At 42.3% G+C, this 19681-nt stretch overlaps 1 protein-coding gene across 1 annotated transcript in view; it reads left to right on the top strand.

Moving 5' to 3' along the window:
• The window catches only part of LOC113649470, a 58700-nt gene that overhangs the window by 30835 nt on the left and 8184 nt on the right, over positions 1 to 19681 (top strand). Inside the window, exon 4 of the mRNA XM_047809897.1 lies at positions 15352 to 15356. Within this exon, the coding sequence (XP_047665853.1) occupies positions 15352 to 15356 (5 nt within the window). The remainder of the gene's footprint in view (positions 1 to 15351; positions 15357 to 19681) is intronic.

Below are 19681 nucleotides of genomic sequence, written 5' to 3'. Positions count from 1 at the left end.
CTGATCGTAGGTACAGTTTTCCAGGCAAGGTTTGTGGCCAACCTCACAAGAGGGAGTGTTGGGCTTGCTCTTGATGGTTCTGGGACAGAAAGATATCAAGAATTTGAACTTCCCAAAGAGGAGAGCCTAACAGGCCTGGCTAAGATTGAGTTTCTTGGCTGCTCAGAGGTATGCTGGGTTTTTGTGGTAAGTCCACATTAAAAACAGCTGCTCTGCCTCTTCCAACCGGGGAATGGATCAAGTCAGACTCAGAGTCATGAGTCCTCACATACGGTGGTCGGTTTGTGAGGTATTCCAGTATACAGTCCACTCCCATGTACTTCAGCTTATCCCCCAGAAGCAATTTTTTGTTAATAAGTATTTCTATTTGTATCCATAGAGCTTGTGTAACTTGCGGGTCCCAAAGAGGGGCAAGAGCTGACATGGTTTGTGTGACTGTCAGGGAAGCAGAGGCTGTAGAATAGTTTGAGGCAGAAGACAGATTGAGGTGACAGTCTAGTTCTTGTGTGACAGTAGCTAGGTCCTGGAGACAGCACTTGTGTGCTGCAGAGGCTTGGGACAGCAAGCTGAACAAGACATGCATGCTCTAAGCATCTGCTTGGTCCATGTTTGGCCAGATGGAACTGTCAGGGGTGCAGGGCTGGCAAAGAATGCAAGATGCTGACAAGAGTTCAAATTTAAAATTTTTAATCAGAATAGGATTTAGAATGTGCTTTATTGCCAAGTAATGTTTGTGCATACAAATTTGTTTTAGTGTCATATGCCTCAACTACACACAGACAATAAAAATAAGCTGATGATAAAAAAAATAAAATAAACTAGATTTGTAAAGTTTGTCGCGACAAACTTTGATGTTGGCTTTGACGGTGCAAGTATTTGCAAAGGCCGGTGCATTTTGGAGACGAGTGGACAGAAAGATTGTGAAAGCTACTGGACCGCCAGGGTGCCAATAATTTTGGAGGTAAGCAGACATGAGCATGTGACGTGATCTGAATACCCATGGGGCAGTTCCCCTCATTGTGCTGAGTGTTTTGATATGTCACATGTCCATGTTGTGCAAATTTTTGATTTTGCTTGTTTTGGGGGCGTGGCTACACGTGACGTCACGTGACGTGACCATAATACCCGTGGGACAGTTCCCCTCATTGTGCTGAGTGTTTTGATATGTCACATGTCCATGTTGTGCAAATTTTTTGATTTTCCTTGTTTTGGGGGCGGGGCAACACGTGACGTCACGTGACGTGACCAGAATACCCGTGGGGCAGTTCCCCTCAATGTGCTGAGTGTTTTGATATGTCAAAACTGCCCCACGGGTATTATGGTCACGTCACGTGACGTCACGTGATGTCACATGTAGCCCCGCCCTAAAAACAAGTAAAATAAAAAATTTGAACAACATGGACATGTGACATATCAAAACACTCAGCACAATGAGGGGAACTGCCCCACGAGTATCATGGTCATGTCGCGTGACGTCACGTGACGTCACGTGTAGCCCCGCCCCCAAAACAAGCGAAATCAAAAATTTGCACAGCATGGACATGTGATATATCAAAAAATTCAGCACAATGAGGGGAACTGCCCCATGGGTATTATGGTCACGTCACTTGACGTCACGTGATGTCACATGTAGCCCCGCCCCAAAAACAAGCAAAATTAAAAATTTGCACAGCATGGACATGTGATATATCAAAACACTCAGCACAATGAGGGGAACTACCCCACGGATATTATGGTGACGTCACGTGACGTCACGTGTAGCCCCGCCCCCAAAACAAGCGAAATCAAAAATTTGCACAACATACACATGTGACATATCAAAACAGTCAGCACAATGAGGGGAACTGCCCCATGGGTATTCTGGTCACGTCACGTGACGTCACGTGTAGCCACGCCCCCAAAACAAGCGAAATCAAAAATTTGCACAACATGGACATGTAACATATCAAAACACTCAGCACAATGAGGGGAAATACCTCACGGGTATTCGGATCACATCACATGCTCATGTCTGCTCACCTCCAAAAGTATTGGCACTCTAGCGGTCCAGTAGCTTTCACAATCCTTCTGTCCACTTGCCTCCAAAATGCACCGGCCTTTGCGAATTCTTGCACCGTCAAAGCCAACATCAAAGTTTGTCGCGACGAACTTTACAAATCTAGTTGCACATTGTTATAGCATAATGAGGGAACATTTAACTGTTCATAAGGTAGATTGCCACGGGGAAAAATCTGTTCTTTTGCTTCTTTCAGAGTGATTTTCTGAACCTTTTCCTCACTCTGGATATATACAGTTTCTGAAGGGTGGGCAGGGGAAAAAACCTTTCAACACAAAAATCCTTTCAGCAGTCCTAACCATTCTCTGTATTCTTCTGATGTCTGATTTAGTAGCTGAGCCAAACAAGACAGTTATTAATGTGCAGACCAGACAGTTATTGATGTATTAATAGAAACTATTAGCAGATAGCAGAATACAAGGTAGCCAAAGATTAACGTAGTGAAGAGTCCAGATATCCAAAACACAGTGTAATAGTGCAAAGACAGTCCAGTAATTCAGTACACAGGTAAACAGTCTAATAATCCAACATGGGAAGAACAGCGTAATGCAGGGCAGGTGATAATCAATGTCAGAAAACATGTCAACTTGGGCAAACAGAGCAATGCTGGAAGCATAAAATGCATAAAATGACCGATACCCCGAAAGTACTACCTCCAAGATGACCGTCAAGATGGAAGTGACATCAATCAAAACTGGAAGTGACACTACACATGAACAGAAACCTACTAAGGTTGGCAAATCAAAAGAAATCTTTTCAGTTTGCCAAGATGCACAAGCAATGTACTGACTGAAACTATGTCTTGTTGACTGAAAGCCATCTTGCTGGGGAGAAGCATAAATGACCAGACAGATTCTCCCAACTGAGCTGTGGATCTCTGCAGCTTCTCCAGAGTTACCACGGGCCTCTTTGCTGCTTCTCTGATTAATGCTCTACTTACATGGCCTGTCAGTTTAGGTGGACGGCCATGTCTTGGTAGGCTTGCAGTTGTGCCATACTCTTTCCATTTCTGTATGATGGATTGTACAGTGCTCTGTGAGATGTTCAAGGCTTGGGATATTAATTTATAACCTAACCCTGCTTTAAACTTCTCCACAACTTTATCCCTGACCTGTCTGGTGTGTTCTTTGGTCTTCATGATGCTGTTTGTTCACTAAAGTTCTCTAACACACTTCTGAGGCCTTTGCAGAACAAATGTATTTATACAGAGGTTAAATTACACACAAGAGGTGACTCTATTTACTCATTAGGTGACATCTGAAGGCAGTTGGTTTCACTGGATTTTAGTTAGGAGTATCAAAGTAAAGGGGGCTGAATACAAATGCTTTCTTTTGGTCTATTTCATAAAATCCCAATAAAATGCATTTATCTTTGTGGTTGTAACATGTCAAAATGTGAAAAAGTTCAGTGGGTATAAATACTTTTGCAAGGATGCAGCTAAATACTTTTACACAGGATGCAGCTGGTGTTATCACTAGTATAGTAGTATATTAGTATGTGCTTATGTTTACTATGATCTTTTATTGTTTCATCCAGAGCATGATAATCCAGTCTCTACTGCCTCACCCAGTAGAAATGGTAAGTGATTTCATTATATATACAGTAAGAAAGTAGGAAGTAATAATTTATACAGTATTTGCTTGCATTGTACTGTGATATCTAAAGCTTTATCTGCAGTGCCATTTTAGTATCTACAGTTGTATAGGGTTATAATGGTATACATGGAACAGTATAATTATTAACATTATGATAACATAAATAGAAGGACAGTATTCAGATGTATGAATATTATATTAGTATATTTATAAACAAGATGTAAATTGATCTGGATAAGTGCATCTGAATAAATTGCATTGCATAGTGGTATCTATAGTGGGATGGTGTTCCCTTTGTAGCGTTTTGTACCAGTCATTTTAGATTTCATGTCCCAGGCACCCTAAATTTCAACATCTACTCCTCAATTAACCGATGAGCAACCCAGTTTTACACCCACACCTGGCTCCAGAATGTCTGGAGTCTCCACAAAGACCAGATAACCCCATGCGGCTCATTGGGGCCTGCAAACAGAACTCTCTCACACACACACACACACACACACACACACACACACACACACACACACACACACACACACACACACACACAAACAACACAATGAGACATTCCGTTTACTAATAAAACCCAAGATAAGGTACTCTAAGGTTCTCATTCTTATAACCCTTTTTGTAATGTGTTTCTTCTTTTAAGGCTTGCCTGACTTAAAATTATTTGCTCCTTAATTTCCTGACAAGGGTGTATTTTATTCATGTGTCAGAAAACAACATTGTATTTTAACATCCGTTATACTCTATCATCATATCTTACTGATCATGGCATGTTAATGTATACCTGTTCTAATGCCGTATGCCCCTTTAAGGTCTGATGTCAGAATGTATACGAAGCTATCGTTTTCTTTTTACTTCCCTAATGAAAGTGCATCTTGTTTATGTTTCATTTTTGTTTCTTTGCCTTTATCTTTGCCTTGATTAATGATCTATGTATGTAATGTACCGCTGCCTTCATACCGTCATTACCCTTCATGTTTAGTATCCAAATGACCACAAAATTATCGGTTACTCATTTTTCAAGCACTGGTGTATTTTATTTGAGCACGAAAGGCGCCATACCATCTTAATACACCCTGGATCAAACTTTAAAGTCATCTAAAAGTTTGATAGCTAAACCACGCCCACAGACACCTGAAACAGATTTCTCTGTTGCATCCGGACTCTTGTTCAGTAAGCCAATGCAAGTAACCGTTTCCTTTACCAACCAATTTAGATGCGTAATTTTAAGTAGGAAAATCATTTCATTGAATCTTAAGGTGAATTTAAGTTTCTGTGACGATTTCCCAGTTAGGGTGTGATTTAATTTTGAAGTCTAAGCTTGCCATTTCCTTTCCTTCCTTTCTCTAGTTTCTTCTTTCCAGTCTCTTCCTCCCTTTCCCCAATTTTAATTTCTTTTGTTTTATTTTATTTTCATTTCCGTTTTCCCTATTTCTTTTGTTTGTTTGTGTAGTTAGTTTTATGTTGTGTTTGTCTCATTCATTAAATGTCATAATTTTGAGCCACAGGTGATTTGTCTCTGAGTATCGCTCACAAATTAAGGTACCTGCAATATCTGGTCTGAACTACATGCGCTATTAAGTTAATTTAATTTAAATTACGGTATACAGTAAAAGAAGAGCGAATCTTTCTTGGCCGGGAAGATACCGCCTTCATAGAATTAATAAAGGTTACACGGCCTGTTCGCCGGACGAACAGACCAAATAAGCATAACGTTAATTCCAGTACCGTTAATTTCAACTTAGGTTAAAATATTTGGAAGTCACTATAACACGTTTTAGTTGCTTATAAATATTTACCTTGCTTCGCGAGCCAAAATCGCTACACCTTTCACGGCATTGGTTTTCCCTTTATCTTTCGTGGCATTACATGTCTCTCCCTCCGAGGAAGGAGAGCTGATGGATGCTAGTGAGCCCGTGAGCTCCTCACGGCCTGTGCTGTATGAGAAGCGAGGTCGTGACACGAGCCGTAGCCAAGCTGGATTTAGATTGGCCGGTGGATCAGCAGAAGCAGCGCACACCGAGTAAGCTGGATGAGCGTTTCCTGCGCCCTGTGTCACTTCCTCAGCGCCGGAGTCGGCCATTTTTTCCAGATCTGCACGCCGAGGTGTCACTGTAACAGCGGTTGTACACAAGTTCCAGGAGTCTAAAAAGCAGTCGGCTGCATTTCAGCAGTACCTCCCTCGGCGATCTCGTGGGGCTGTTCGGCGGCATCCCGTACTTCATCGTTCCGAAGACGGATGGTGGGTTGCGTCCCATTCTAGATCTAGGCTCCTTGAACCGCTCTCTCAGGAGGCTCAGGTTCAGGATGCTCACCCTCAGGGAGGTCGTGACTCAGATCAGGTTAGGGGACTGGTTCGTCACAATAGATCTGGAAGACGCATACTTTCACGTTTCCGTCCTTCCTGCACACAGGAGGTTCCTGAGGTTTGCTTCCGGGGGCGAAGCTTACCAATATCGGGTCCTCCCGTTCGGCCTAGCACTCTCGCCCCGCACCTTTACGAAATGCGTCGATGCAGCTTTGACCCTGCTGCGGCTCCAGGGCATCTGCATTTTAAATTACCTTGACGACTGGTTGATTCTGGCTCAGTCGGAGCGTCAGGCATTGCGTCATCGAGATGTCGTCCTCGCCTGCATGAAGGTGCTTGGGTTTCGGTTAAATGCCAGCAAAAGCGTGCTCTCTCCAGCACAGTGAACCACCTTTTTGGGCGTGATATGGGACTCGGCCAGGATGCAGGCATGGTTGTCACCTGCTCGGGTTGATGTCATCCTCACCTCAGTCAGGAGAGTGCGGGAAGGCCAGCCACTCACTGTGAAGCAGTTCCAGAGGCTGCTAGGGCTCATGGCTGCGGCGTCCAGCGTAATCCCACTCGGCCTCCTGCACATGAGGCCCCTCCAGTGGTGGCTCCGGGGCAGGGGGTTTTCTCTCAGGGGAAACCCATATCGTTCCATCAAGGTCTCGCGGCATGCCCTTCGAGCCTTGGATGTTTGGAAAGACCGAACGTTTCTGTCCCAAGGCCCCGTGTTGGGGGCTCCATGTCGCCGCATAACGGTAACGACGGACACCTCCCTCACTGGGTGGGGTGCGGTCATGAGTGGCCACTCTGCCCAAGGTCTGTGGAGTGGCCCACGTCTCTCGTGGCACATAAATTACCTGGAGATGATGGCGGTGTTTTTGGGGTTAAAACACTTCCTCCCGGACCTGCGAGATCGCCATGTATTGGTCCGCATGGACCAATGCTGTGGTCTCCTACATCAACCACCAAGGGGGCCTCTGATCTCGCCCTTTGTACAAGCTAGCATGAGCGGTCCTCTTGTGGTCTCAAGACAGAGTCCTCTCTCTGAGGGCCATTTATATCCTGGGAAGGTTGAATGTCAGAGCAGATGCTCTGTCGAGGCAGGGGCAGAGGCCTGGGGAATGGCGCCTCCACCCCGAGGTGGTGGAGTTCATATGGCAGAGGTTCTACAGAGCTCAGGTGGATCTGTTTGTGACCCGGGAGACCTCGCACTGTCCCCTCTGGTTCTCTCTCTCTCACCCAGCCCCGTTAGGTCTGGATGCCACGGTACAGTCATGGCCGAGGCTACGTCTGTACGCCTTTCCTCTGATTGCACTGCTCCCTGGAGTTCTGGAGAGAGTTCGCTGAGATGGAATCTGTCTCCTCCTGGTAGCACCTTGATGGCCGGGCAAGCCATGGTTTGCGGATCTGGTGTCCCTACTCGAGGGCCCTCCGTGGGAATACTCCCAGGAGAGATCTCCTCTCACAGGTGGGAAGAACCCTGGTGCACCCCCACCCAGAGCTGTGGAGGCTGTGGCTGTGGCCCCTGAGGGGGCACAGTTCATTTACATTTACATCCAGAGTGACATACATAAGTGCTTAAATCTCTAACATTGAATACATTAATGCTGGTTCACTAGGTTACATACTTAAGATACCATGAGTTTAAAACATTTGTTCAAAGTTACAATGAAAAAGTGTCAAAGGTTTTTTTTTTTTTTTTTTTTTAATGCAAAAAATAAGGAAAGAAGTGCTAGTTGAAGTGTTTCCTGAATAAGTAGGTCTTCAATCGCCACTTGAAAATAGCCAGTGACTCAGCTGTCCGGACCTCTAGGGGAAGTTCATTCCACCACCTTGGTGCTAGAACAGAGAAGAGTCTTGTAGTATACTTGCCTCTTACCCTGAGAGATGGTGGAACCAGTCGAGCAGTGCTGGTAGATCGGAGGTTGCGGGGTGCAGTGCGAGGAAAGATGAGGGCTTTGAGGTAAGAGGGAGCTGGTCTATTTTTGGCTTTGTAGGCCAGCATCAGTGTTTTGAATCGGATGCGTGCAGCTACCGGAAGCCAGTGGAGGGATCGCAGCAGCGGGGTGGTATGCGAGAACTTTGGCAGGTTGAAAACAAGCCGGGCAGCTGCATTTTGGATCATTTGCAGAGGACGGATTGCGTTCATAGGTAGACCTGCCAGCAGTGCAATGCAGTAATCCAGTCTAGAAATGACAAGAGTCTGAACAAGTAACTGAGCAGGCTGTGTGGACAAAAATGGCTGAATCCTTCTTATGTTATAGAGAAGAAACCGACATGAGCGAGTCACATTAGCAACATGAGAGGAAAAGGACAGTTGATTGTCCATGGTTACCCCAAGGTTGCGAGCTGTAGCTGAAGGGGAGATCAGATCTTTGTGCAAGGATATAGCAAGATCATGACCTGGGGATGAATCACCTGGGATGAACAGCAGTTCAGTTTTGCTAGGATTGAGCTTTAACTGATGAGCAGTCATCCATGATGAAATTTCTGCCAGACATGCTGAGATCCGGTCAGAAGCTGTGGCATCTGAGGGTGGTAAAGAGAAGATAAGTTGTGTATCATCAGCATAGCAGTGGTAAGAGAACCCATGTGATGAAATAACTTCACCAAGAGAGTGAGTATGCAGGGAGAAAAGAAGAGGACCAAGTCCTGAGCCCTGTGGGATGCCAGGGGTGAGTCTGTGTGGAGCAGATGTCACTCCCCTCCATGTTACCTGATATGAGCATCCTTCCAGGTAGGAAGCAAACCATTCCCAAGCTGAAATCCCAAGACTCTTGAGGGTGGATAAGAGAGTCTTGTGGTTGACCGTATCAAATGCTGCTAAAAGGTCAAGAAGGATAAGGATGGATGACAGTTTGGCTGATCTAGCAGCATGTAGCTTCTCAGAGATATCCAAAAGGGCTGTCTCTGTAGAGTGAGCTGCTTTAAAGCCAGACTGGTTGGGGTCTTAGAGGTTGTTCTGTGAGAGATAGACAGACAGTTGATTATAGACAATGCATTCAAGAATTTTTGAAAGAAATGAGAGAAGTGATACCGGTCTGTAGTTACTGATGTCTGATGGATCCAGAGCAGGTTTCTTTAGAATGGGAATAGCCCTTGCTCACTTGAAAGTAGTTGGTACCTGACCAGATGCTATGGATCTATTGACGATAGTGGAAATGAAGGGCAAAAGGTCTTGCGAGATGGTCTGGAGCATAGTGGTAGGAAGCAGATCCAATGGGCAGGTGGTAGGACTGTAGGACTGGATGAGTTGTAAATCTCTTCTGCTGCCACAGTTGAGAAATGTGACAACGAAGGTGTAGGGGAATCCATACTCTGAGATGTAAGTGCAGTTGGGGCTGAAGTGAAGGTCTGGCAGATTTCCTCAATCTTCTCCTGGTAGAAAGAAGCAAAGTCTTCTGCAGTCAGGGAGGATGAAGAAGGTGGAGCCAGGGGGTTGAGCAGAGAAGAGATGATGTTGTGGAATTTCCGAGGAATTTCCGTCATGTGAGGAAGCTTTAAGCTTTTCCTTGTAGAAGGAAGTCTTGGCAGAAGTCACATCTGAAGAGAACTTGACAAGAAGTGTTCGGTAAAAATCAAGATCTGCATCAAGTTGTGATTTTTTCCACTTTCTCTCTGATGATCTTAGCTCTCTTCGATTGTTGTGCAGCACATCTGCATAGCGGCTGGTCTCTCTACCGAGGTAATAGAGACCCTTCTCTGCTCCAGAGCTTCCTCCACTTACAGCCCCCGAACAGAAGCGACAGAAGCGACTGTGTCCAGTGTGAGCACTGGTCACTTACCTCCGCAGGACGAGTCCGTGGAGAGAATCGGTGCAGCCGCTCGTCTGCTACGGCCCTAACAGGAAGGGTTTCCCGGCCGCTATGCAGACATTGAGCAGATGGGTAGTGGATGCGATTGTCGGCTCACAAGCCCTCTGGCTTCCCCGCACCATTTGGGGTCTGAGCTCACTCCACCCGGTTGGTCCACCCTGCTGACCTTTGTCGGGTTCTATGAACTTGACCTCAGAGCACTTACCTTCTCTCACAGGAGCTAGCGTCTTGTCCATCTCGCAGCCATTTGTAGCTTCCTGTTTACGCGACGTCACCCGCAGATGACGTCACGTCCCTACGCCTATTGGTCAGATTACAGACGTGGTTCAGAGCGCGGTCACGCATGGGCGTTCCCATAGCGTTTTGACGCAGCGTCTCTTTCCTCAATGAACTAGGGTTACGGTCATAACCTAGAGACGTTAGTATAGTAGTAATAACAGTGTCAAGTGTTAAGCATAGGAGAATCCATAGTGGAATAGTGTTAGTATAGTAGTATATACTGTTGCACTGTTTTACTGTATGTTGGCATAAAAGTATAATTTTTCGGTTTAACTATCGTTTTAACCAGAACCTGTTACTACTGAACAAGTTTCTACTTCATCAGCCAGTCAGGACTTGGGAATGGACACAAGTGCAGGTACCTAATGCTTTTACTGAACATATAATCTGTAAACAACCACAAGTCAGCAATGTAAAAACAACATCATCAAGATCAGAGAACAACAAACAGACTTAAACCAAAAAAAAGGATAACAGAATAAACAACAGCTTGGTCATAATTGGTACAGAGAGACCATTTCTGTAGTTGTACTAGCAAGTGTACCTATCATGATATGTCAAATATGGCACATAATAATAATAATAATAATAATAATAATAATAATAATAATAATAATAATAATAATAATAATAATAATAATAACAACTCTAGTGGTCTAATGTTAGCATAGCAGTCTTCATTTTTTCTCTCATAAAACTGTACTGACGCCTCATTTGGATGAGTGGTAAAGGTAGCAGGTCTGAATAATTATAGTATAAAACTAAAATTGCAGTAAATAAGCACAGTGTGTAGTATTACTACCTCACAGCTTATGGTTCTACATGTTGTCTCTTGGTAAAGTTTTGCTGTTTTCTATTTTAGCTAGAAGTCATCCAACTCAGCAAGATGACTCAGAGGAATTGGGTAATTTGTTATTTTTTTGAAGAATGTGTGTCTGCAGTATTTTTTCCCTTTGATGGCTTCCTGTAAAGTTTGGGAGATACCAACTGAAGTGCACAAACACCCGCAATATATATATATATATATATATATATATATATATATATTTATTTATTTATTTTTCCCGGGGCTTTTACCTTTTTTGCCAGCTCATTTTTTCATTAGGAATAAAATAGGAAACTACCTGGGCAATCTTGCTGGGTCTGCAGAAGGTTAAGGGGGTTAAACCCGGGGCCACACCTCATGTGGGGAATAACAAACGGAACGTCGGCTATGAAGAAATGCCTGCCAGCACTTTCTGTTGGTCTGGCAGGGAAATGTCCAAGTAGCTCGTAACAATTCCTTACAAAGACACACTGCTGACATAAACTACAGCAAATAAATTTAAATCTAAAACATCTTTTTGCATAATAGGAAGTAAACTACATTATATAGTATAGTGGTCTCTATAGTGGGGTAGTGTTTGTCTGTACTACTAGACAAACACTACCCCACTATAGAGACCACTATACTATATAATGTAGTTTACTTCCTATTATGCAAAAAGATGTTTTAGATTTAAATTTATTTGCTGTAGTTTATGTCAGCAGTGTGTCTTTGTTAGGAATTGTTTTAGTATATGTTGATATAATTAATGTAAAATTATAATCAGCTTTTTGTTTTCAAACCAGAGTCTGGAAAGACAGATTCTCCTGTCATACTGGTACGTAAATGAATTAATCATGCAAGTTGCATTTTAATATCTCTACTAGGGTCCTAAATAGTACTGTAGTCTAGAGCAATTATTATATAGAGTTGTAGGGGGTGTGGCTGTAACTTTACTGTTTTAGTATAATATGGGAATTGTGACTTCCACAGTATTAGTATTAGAGTAAAAATAGCAGTACATTTAGAGCATTTGTCCTTATCCAGGGTAACTAGCTCAAGGTATTTTTTTTATTTATTATTCTTTATTCTTATACCGGACAGTTGCATAAAGCATTTCACTGCATATTGTACCCTGTATGTATTTGTATGTGACAAATAAAATTTGATTTGATTTGAAGGGCCAAGCTGGCATTTGACAAAAAATGTCTCAAACATAGAATTGTTATGCCTTTGTGCCATTCAGTTTGAAAGAAACATAAATGTGCACTGTACCATTAAAATGTAGAAAATCAATTAATAAAAAACAAACATGCACAGACCCCAATGTATGTTTTTTTACACTCACTACCGTATTTCTGGGGCCCTTCTATGAAATTAATAATTAATAATCATATATGTATGTAATATAATAATTAATAATCATATATGTATATATGTATGCCTTCAACTAAAATGGCAATGCTCGGTTCGAGTCCTAATCTTGCCATAATTCCTGTGAATCACAATAATAATAATAATAATAATAATAATAATAATAATAATAATAATAATAATAATAATAATAATAATAATAATAATAATAATAGGGAGGCAGGGTGGCTTAGTGGGTAGCACGTTCGCCTCACACCTCCAGGGTCGGGGTTCGATTCCCGCCTCCGCCTTGTGTGTGCGGAGTTTGCATGTTCTCCCCGTGCCTCGGGGGTTTCCTCCGGGTACTCCGGTTTCCTCCCCCGGTCCAAAGACATGCATGGTAGGTTGATTGGCATCTCTGGAAAAATTGTCCGTAGTGTGTGATTGCGTGAGTGAATGAGAGTGTGTGTGTGCCCTGCGATGGGTTGGCACTCCGTCCAGGATGTATCCTGCCTTGATGCCTGATGATGCCTGAGATAGGCACAGGCTCCCCGTGACCCGCGGTAGTTCGGATAAAGCGGTAGAAAATGAATGAATGAATAATAATAATAATTATTATTATTATTATTAGCATTATTGAAGTCATCACTTGGCGAAGTGGCAGTCTTCAATATCTGTACTGGACTACTGATCCGGCTTCCTGTCCACAGTTTCCCACCTCTTTTTCCAATCGGATAACGCGTAGCACTCACTTCCACTCTGTAGGCCTCCTCCAAGACCACAAGCCTGCAGATCTGGAGTGGATAGGGTGGGTTGTCGCTTTCCAAGCCAATGCTCTGGGAAAACCCAAGCAGGCCCTGTCAGTCTGGTTTACTGAAGTTTGAGAAATATTAATATGACTGGGGCAGATCCAGGCCCTGCTGCAGCACCAGTAAGCTTCTTCTATGGTGACTGTCCAGAGAAAAAGCCCCCAATCCAGTCTTGCAGAGCCAGTGACCCCACGGTTGCTGAGACACACTTATTTATTTTATTTTTATTTGTTTCCAATGCCCAAACTCCCCGGAGCCAAGCAGACTGCTGAGCTCCTCCTTCAGCATGTACTGTAGTAATGACATACAGCGTTCCATATGACTTGGTCGAGGCCCTCGATTTGTTCGTCAGTTCTAGAAGGCATCTTGCTGTCTAGGAAGTGCTACGGTTGAACCTATCTTCAGTATTCCATCTGGAGTCAAATGGCCAGACAGACATGGTTAACCAAGATTTGGTGAACTCCCTCTGTTGTCCGGCTTCCTCGAACCATTTAATGTGGGCTAAACACCTACTGTGGGTGGAGTATGCCCATAAAACACTGTGGCACTCAGCGTTGGGTATGTCACCTTTTGAATGACAGTTTGGCTACCTCATCCCATGTTTGACGAGCAGGAGAAGAAGCTAGGGGTTATTAAATTAGCTGTGATGAGTGGGTCCCTGCCTGTCGTCTTCACAGCATGTTATTGCAGCAGGCAACTCCCTTTAAGGCAAAGCGGGTAGCCGCTTTGTGTCTACTAATATTCTCCCTTGTCTGCGTTGGGCTTCCTTCCACAGATTCCCGTCTCTTTATCCACTTATTTGTAAATTTGCATGTTTCTGTTCACGAGCATAGTCATTTCTATTTTCACTGAATGGTGGAAATGGGGGAAAAACGGATGTTCTGCTTGTGCATGGGGTCTTAAATTCAGTCATTACCCGTTCACTCTGTTTATTGTAGGTCAGAAAATGTGATTAAATCCTGAAATACAGATTAATCATTACATAATTGCATCACATAAGACGATAAGACATGGAAAAACACCTAGGAAATGTTTCCCTTGTATATCTCCCATTTGTTATCAGTAAACCTCCAGCTAACATATCAACATCAAATATACTCACTTTGACTTATAAATTAGAATTCTGAAGGCAGCTAATAATTATATAACTAATCAAACAATTGTATTAGATAAGCATTTTCTGGATTTTTATTGGTTTCACAACAAGGTACTAATGTTAGTAATTTATAGAGTCTGAATACTTTTCCTCTATAAATGTTTGTGTAAAACATATGAATATTGTTGTTTATGATAAATGAATGCAGAGATGTTTTCACACAGGTTAAAATGGAGGAGTTTTGCATTGCTTCACATACTGGAGGAATGTGAACAACCAAAAGCTGGAGCCATGTAAGTTTTCAACCAGTTGTTACTCTTCCCTTTCGAGGGTACTTATGATAAGTTATTATACCTAATTACTGTTAGTTATTTACTTCAAGTATTTAAAATTTTTTTGTCTTGTTTTTATTGCAGGTTTGTGTGTGGTCCATTTTCATGTTATTTACATAAAAAAAATACATTGACACAAATTCATATACTTTTATATACAAATAATATAAAACATATTTAGGTAGACTATTACACGTACATTCATGCATATGTATTGAATTTGTGTTTTGTTAAAAATAAAGATTTCACACTCAATGATGAAGCTGCAAAGCATGATTTATTTCTTTACCTCAGGTAACACCTGCGGCAGTGAGAAGAAAATAGTGCTCTTTTATTTCTATTAACATGAAAGTTTAAAGTTTGCAACAGTTGAACAGCGCTATGGAGTGCAGGGAAGCTGGAGGCAGCAAGGCAGTACCAGGATCATGGCTCGAATTAGAGTGGGAAGATTTGTCTTTCTAGTCAGGTGAATCTGCAGACACACAGATGGGATTGCACACCATTATTTCATTTCCGGAAGCTTAAACTCTTACATCCCCTAATGCTGAACCAGACCCTCCCAGCTTGCCTTCTCCTGGAGAGTGAGGAGTTAGAGGCTGTGACATATTGACTCCCGTCTTACTGGCTTTTGACCACTCTGCCTTACAGCAACACCCAGTGGTGCTGCCAGTTCCAGGGGGCAAAGAGCGATTTCATGTAGCTTGCATTTGGCTTGGATCCAGCAAAAGAGAGCTGGTATAATTCTAACATAACAATTATAAGATGAGATAAGATAAATAAACACATTTAAATAAATCTTATTAGGACCATGATCTATTTACCACAATCTATACCTTAACAAAACAAACAACATCAGAAACCTCTTGCCTATCCATGCCTGTTGATCATCAAATAATGTCTCAACACATGTGGTATAATATGTGGTACAGTATAATGCTTACCAGTTAGCTTTATATGGTCATGTAAAATGATCAAAGCTACATCAACGCACTATTGCAAATATATATAACACTAAACAGTTTCAAGTACCCCAACCTGCTCTGCCGGGATATGCAAATAAAGAATTCTGCTGTGCTCTAATGCTTCCATGTCCTGTTTCGTTCATTCATTCATTCAAGTAAATGTATGTTATTTAACTGCTATAAACAGTGGTTTCCTCACCAGCTTTGTTTAATTCCCTCTTTAAATTAATAAGACAAAGAAAATTCAGCTTGTCATTTTACCTGGAAACTACAAAGCATAAACTCCTCTGTCCTGAAAAAAATTGATAAATTAAAGATACAACTGTTTACATGCTTTTTTGCACACTGTTTTGCATTTTCAAGTCAAGTCAAGTCACCTTTATTGTCACATCACCACGGCACATGTGCCTTGGTGAGTGAAATTCTTGGGAGCGAGCTCCAGACATTGCAGAACCATTTACATACAGTAGTAACATAACATAAACATAAATAGAACAGTTTACAGACAGGTAGGAAAAAAATGTGCAAAATGCTCAGTATCATTGAAATGTGCAAATGTGGAAAATGTGGAAAGGGTGCAATGTGTTCATACATAGTCAGTACACACAGTGTACTGCTAGACATATATATAACCATACACATATATATATATATATATATATATATATATATATATATATATATATATATATATATATATATATATATATATATAAAGTATTATATACATGTAATATTATGTAACATGTTAAGGTGCAATGGACTGTACAGATACAGAAATGTCCTGTGGTACCGATAGCTTATTGTCAGATAGATTGTTATTTTAGATTAGATGCAGTGTGTGTGTATAGTCCTATGTGTGTTGATGCAGTACGAATACCGTGTGCATGTGTGCATGTGTGTATAGTCCGGTGTTGAACTGTTGAATATGCTGTGTGCTTTGTTATTTATGGCTGTTAATTAGTCTTATGGCCTGAGGGAAAAAGCTATCCCTCAGTCGACTAGTGCGGGATCGGATGCTGCGGAGACGTCTTCCTGAGGGGAGCAGAGAGAGCAGTCTGTGAGATGGGTGGCTGGAGTCATTAATGATCCTCCGAGCTTTCCTTATGCACCGCCTGTTGTAGATGTCCTGGAGGGAGGGAAGCTCACCTCCAACAATGTGGCTGGCAGTTTGCACGACCCTTTCCAGAGGCTTACGGTTGCCAACGGTGCTGTTTCCAAACCAAGCGGTGATGCAGCCCGTCAGGATGCTCTCTATAGTGCAGGTGTAGAATGTTCTGAGGATGCTGGGGCTCATTCCAAACTTCCTCAGCCGTCTCAGGAAGAAGAGGCGTTGATGTGCCTTCTTCAGCACTGTGTCGGTGTGTGTGGACCAGGTGAGATCCTCACTGATGTTGACACCCAGAAACTTAAAGCTGCTCACACGCTCCACAGGTGTCTTGTTGATGGAGATGGGTCTGTGTTCTCTGCTCTGTCTCCTGAAATCAACCACCAGCTCCTTGGTCTTGTCAATGTTTAGTGAGAGGTGATTCTTTCGACACCATTTGGTCAGGGTGCTCACCTCTTCTCTGTAGGCCGTCTCATCGTTGTCGGTGATCAGGCCTATCACCGTTGTATCATCAGCAAATTTGACGATGACGTTGGAGCTGTGTGTAGCTGTACAGTCGTGTGTATACAGGGAATACAGGAGTGGGCTGAGGACACAGCCCTGAGGAGCACCGGTGTTGAGGATCAGAGGGGATGAAGTATTGCTGCTCATTCTCACCACCTGACTTCTGCCTGTCAGGAAGTCCAGAATCCAGTTGCACAGAGATATGTTTAGTCCCAGAGTCTGAAGCTTCGCTACAAGTGTGGCAGGCACTATTGTGTTAAATGCTGAGCTGTAGTCCACAAACAGCATTCTCACATAGGTGTTCTTATTTTCCAGGTGGGAGAGAGCAGTGTGTAGGGTGAAAGCAATAGCATCATCTGTGGAACGGTTGCTGCGGTATGCGAACTGTAGCGGATCAAGAGAGGCAGGCAGCACAGAGCAGATGTAATCTCTGATGAGTCTCTCGAAGCACTTACTGAAGATGGGTGTCAGAGCAACTGGTCTCCAGTCATTTAGGCATATGATTTTATTTTTCTTTGATATGGGTACTATGGTGGATTTTTTGAAACATGATGGAACCACAGACAGACAAGGCTGTGTGCTCAGCCCACTGCTCCTCACGCTGCTGACACATGACTGCATTGCAAAGTTCAGCTCCAATCGCATCGTCAAGTTTGCTGATGACACAACTTTGATCGGTCTCATCAGCAACAACTCCCTACAGAGAGGAAGTGGCTCAGCTGGTTAAGTGGTGCGAAATAAAAAACCTGTCCCTTAATGTTGAAAAGACAAAGGAGGTTGTGATAGTCTTCAGGAGAAACTCTATTTAGCACCGTCCACTGACCATAAATAACACAACAGTTGAGAGGGTTGGCAATACAATATACCTGGGGGTGCATATCACGGAGAATCTCAACTGGTCCACTCTCCAAGAAGGCATATCAGCGGCTGGACTTTCTCTGCCGACTGAAGAGAGCATGTCTCCATCCACCCATCCTCACCACCTTCTACAGAGGAACCATTGAGAGCGTGTTGATGAACCGCATCACTGTATGGCACGGGAACTGCAGTGCAGTTTCCCTTCAAAGGATAGTGAATGCAGCCACAAAGATCAACGGCGCCCCAAAGATTGAACAAAATATGTCCTCTTCAAATGATCCAAAATGCAGTTGCATGTCTTGTTTCTAACCTGCCCAAGTTCTCCACACCACCCCTCTGCTGCTCTCCTCCACTGACTTCTGGTAGCTGCACACATCAGATTGAAAACACTGATGTTTGCTTACAAATCCTAAAATGGACAAGCTCCCTCTTACCTCAAAGCTCTTGTCACTCCTCACACTGCACCTCGCACCATCAGAGCTACCAGCACTGCTCGACTGGTCCCAACATCTCTCAGGATAAGATTTAAGTATACACCAAGACTCTTTTCTGTTCTGGCACTGAGGTGGTGGAATGAACTTCCTCTAGATGTCCGAACAGCTGAGTCACTGGTTACCTTCAAATGAGGGGCGATTAAAAATGAAAAATAATCTTTTATTTTTTTAACCAGAGGCTGACAAGCCAGAATCTCCAGCCTCATATATTATGCTTATATGGTTATGATCTTTAAAACATTCAGTCCTTTACAAAGCCAAGTGTAAGATAAAGTTCAACTTTTTAATATTTCACTTTTTTTCTATGATGATGATGATCTCTTAGAAGCAACACAAAACCCCGGGTTTATTCTGAATTTCCTGAAAAGATAAGCAGGTTTCTGTAGAGTAAATGACCAATGTTAATAAACCACTGTGTTTGTCACACTGATACAGTAAAATACTGAGTAATCTGGTGGTTTGATGAAGCAGAGTTACTGTTATGTTATGTAGTGTTGATTTTCCTTTAACAGCATTTCCCCAAGTGTTTTATTCTTTATTATTTCTCTTATACCACAGGAACATTTCAAAGGACAGAGTAATGACACTTTAAGTTTTGTCCATTTTTTTACAGTATATTCTTTTGCTATTTATTTTATAATACAATGTGTCTGTTAACTAAAGAGATTTTTAGTGGAATGCACTAATTCATGGCACCATTATATTAGAAATCCTCAAAGTATAATATGCAGATACAACAAACAGGGAAGAAAGTGCTAGTTGAAGTGTTTCATGAATAAGTAGGTATTCAACAGTCGTTTGAAAATAGCCAGTGACTCAGCTGTCTGGACCTCTAGGGGAAGGTCATTCCACCACGTTGGTGCCAGTACAGAAAAGACATTCATGTAGATTTGATTTCTATGAATCAATTCTAGATAAATAAAAGACTTTTTGCTTAAATTTCAAATTCTGTGTTCCATGGTGAATATCCGGCTTCCAGTACAGAGATTGTGGTAAAGAAAATTAATTGAAATCTATACTGCTGTAAGTGTTTAAAATTCCAAAATAAAATCAATGAAAAGAGCAGTGGCTGAAATTTCTGTTATCAAAGCTCGTGGTAACAGATTTCATATTTATTTAACACACAGTGTCAAAAGAATCAGGCGCCTTATATATTATGTTCTTTGAGACTTTGAGAATTTTTTATGATTTGTTATTTTGTTTCTGAATTTGTTATTTTGTTTTGCACTTCTCTGCCACTGTAGTATAGTTTTAGTTTATGGTATTTTCTACAATGGTGGTAGGATGTAATAATTGGAGTACCTATAGTG

This window comes from Tachysurus fulvidraco, chromosome 1 (assembly GCF_022655615.1).
Source record: "Tachysurus fulvidraco isolate hzauxx_2018 chromosome 1, HZAU_PFXX_2.0, whole genome shotgun sequence".
Taxonomy (NCBI): domain Eukaryota; kingdom Metazoa; phylum Chordata; class Actinopteri; order Siluriformes; family Bagridae; genus Tachysurus; species Tachysurus fulvidraco.
Note: the sequence above shows the minus strand (reverse complement) of the source record. Positions and strands in the feature narration are given on the sequence as shown.